Source organism: Vanessa atalanta, chromosome 4 (genome assembly GCF_905147765.1).
Source record: "Vanessa atalanta chromosome 4, ilVanAtal1.2, whole genome shotgun sequence".
Lineage (NCBI taxonomy): Eukaryota > Metazoa > Arthropoda > Insecta > Lepidoptera > Nymphalidae > Vanessa > Vanessa atalanta.
The window spans coordinates 13,535,001-13,537,312 of record NC_061874.1 but is presented as its reverse complement, the minus strand read 5'-3'; the positions used below and the strand labels follow the sequence as shown (position 1 = coordinate 13,537,312).

At 31.0% G+C, this 2,312-nt stretch overlaps 1 protein-coding gene across 1 annotated transcript in view; it reads right to left on the bottom strand.

Annotated features, from left to right (window-relative positions):
- Positions 1-1,739: 1,739 nt before the first annotated feature.
- The window catches only part of LOC125078005 (beta-1,4-glucuronyltransferase 1), a 26,450-nt gene continuing 25,877 nt past the window's right edge, over positions 1,740-2,312 (bottom strand). The window contains exon 4 of the mRNA XM_047690145.1: positions 1,740-2,312. This exon is cut by the window's right edge and continues 158 nt beyond it. Within this exon, the coding sequence (XP_047546101.1) occupies positions 2,249-2,312 (64 nt within the window). The 3' untranslated portion in view covers positions 1,740-2,248.

Sequence of the window (2,312 nt, the reverse complement as noted above, 5' to 3'; positions counted from 1 at the left end):
AAAATTTTAATCGCACGATACTGTTTTAGTTTACTTCGACTGTAGACATTGAAGGTTATCGTTTCTTTAGCCCAAATACAATTTGACTGTTTCATTCCAAGAGAGAGGGCTCTAAAAGTTGAAAACATCGAAATATTAGATTTTACTATTGAAATATAATAAGTGTGCAATGTATAGTTTCTGAGATAATATGATATCCGGAATAATCAGTTGAAAAATTTCAACGCTCGCTTTCGTCTTTATTTTGCTAAAGTCTCTCTCTCCTGGACAAGAAATACACACCATTCTCACAATTGATTCGACAAGTAAATCATTTTAGTTTCATTGCTCTCCAAGTTCCCTGTTGTGCATTCGTATAATTACTTACAAATTATCTCTATTTGCTTCAATCCCATTTTGATATCAACATTACGGAAATATTAATAGCACATTTACGAAGAATATCAACAACCGTATATTCTGCGGTAGCAGAAATTGAATACACAAGAGAAACTCATACAAACCAGTAATACACAATTGAACATATCAACAATACACGGATCTATTAATAGAATTTCGATTTATTCATAGTCGTCAAAAACCAATTGAGTGTCAATTCTATCATTTATTAAAAATTAAATATTAACAGAAATAATAAAATTTTATAATGCATATGCTCATATCGTGTACATACGTAATCGTAAAACTTATCTAACGAAGTAATTGAATTAATGTGATCCGCAATTGTTTTTCGAATTTCTTGCAAAATTAAATAATTTAAATTATTTTAACCTGTCAACAAATCGACCAATTTAATCAATAAAGATATTTATGCTCACCGAGCATCTATACTAATAAGTGTTAACTAAACAGTAGTGTGCTCAACCAATACAGATAAAACTACTACCAGAAGATGCAACGCTTTTATAAGAAGGTTTTAGTATAGTATATAAGTAAACTTCGCAGTTTCATCTGCTTCAAAAGAAAATTCATGTGATAAATTCATGTACTTGTACTTTATACAATAAGATATTTTTTTAAGAATAATTATAAATTTAATGCAATATTAATTAAATTTTTAAATGGTAAAATTTCAACCTCGTTAATTGAACATATGCGTCGACATTTTCAAGGTGATTTTTCACATACGATAAAGTGCTAGTAATACCCACGTAATAATACCTGATAGCCCCATAATATCAAGTAAGTACGACGAGTTCGTTAATGTATTTTAAAAACCATTAAAAAACAAACAATGACCAAAATAAAACTCATCTCTCTTCGCTTAAAACATACCATTTTAACGGGACGTGTTACTATTTCGAAGAAACTAAAATAAACAGTGTCTTTCAGCGATTTTTGTGCTTTAAATCTAAAACTATTTGAAACGTAAAAATATTGAGGAACTAAATCTAGACCGTTCTATATGACCTCAATCACTGAATCTATATTTACATAACTTTTAAAATGCGTTAATTTAGGCCTATTTAAAAATTAACTCTTAAAAATCTCAGCAAGCATTATGTCGGTACTTTAAAAAATAAAGCCGAAGTGTCTTTGAGCCTTTAATTTTGAATTTGTACCAACAAAAATACGTTCACATTCACAAGAACTAACTACATACATATTTAGGTTTATAGTTAAAATAAAATGGTTGCGTGGTTAATTGTATGAAGCTTATGGTATACCAGTACCACCTGAACCATTATCTGCTGAACGTTCTTTGTTAGAACGAATACCAATAGTAGGGAGGGCAATACAACCAGTAAAGGTGAGTATCGATGCTGAGTATCTACCTCTGTCACATGTTCCACTCGGCACCCGGATAGATAACCCACGGAACGCTCGAACTCGAAATTCACCCCTAACTAACAATTGTATCTGGTATTATTTTTTCATAAATAAATATTCGAAATTTTCGACTGTTATTTCAACCAAGTTTTCCTCTTTTTACAAATTCTATTGGAATGGACTTTGTTATTTCGTTCAAAAAGTTTTTCACCTGTTAAAATTTATTCTAAAATATGTACATTAATTAAACCTAAATAACTTATTCGATAACATTTACGTTATTTTAAATTAAAATAAAATTTCTTACAGACTATAGTCACCTTAGGTCACTGCACTGTATTCATTGAGTCCATTATCCGTTCTTGAACATACCAAAAACACTGCAAATTCAAAACATCAGAATGTAACGTTAGAAAAGTCTGAGTACAATGGCTATTATGACGACAAGGCCGGCAATTGAAGCACGGCCTTGCGAAGCCTATGTTTTTTTCGCCTGCTGAGGTCTTCGCAGTAAATGAAGAGGGTCCCTCCTATACCTCGCG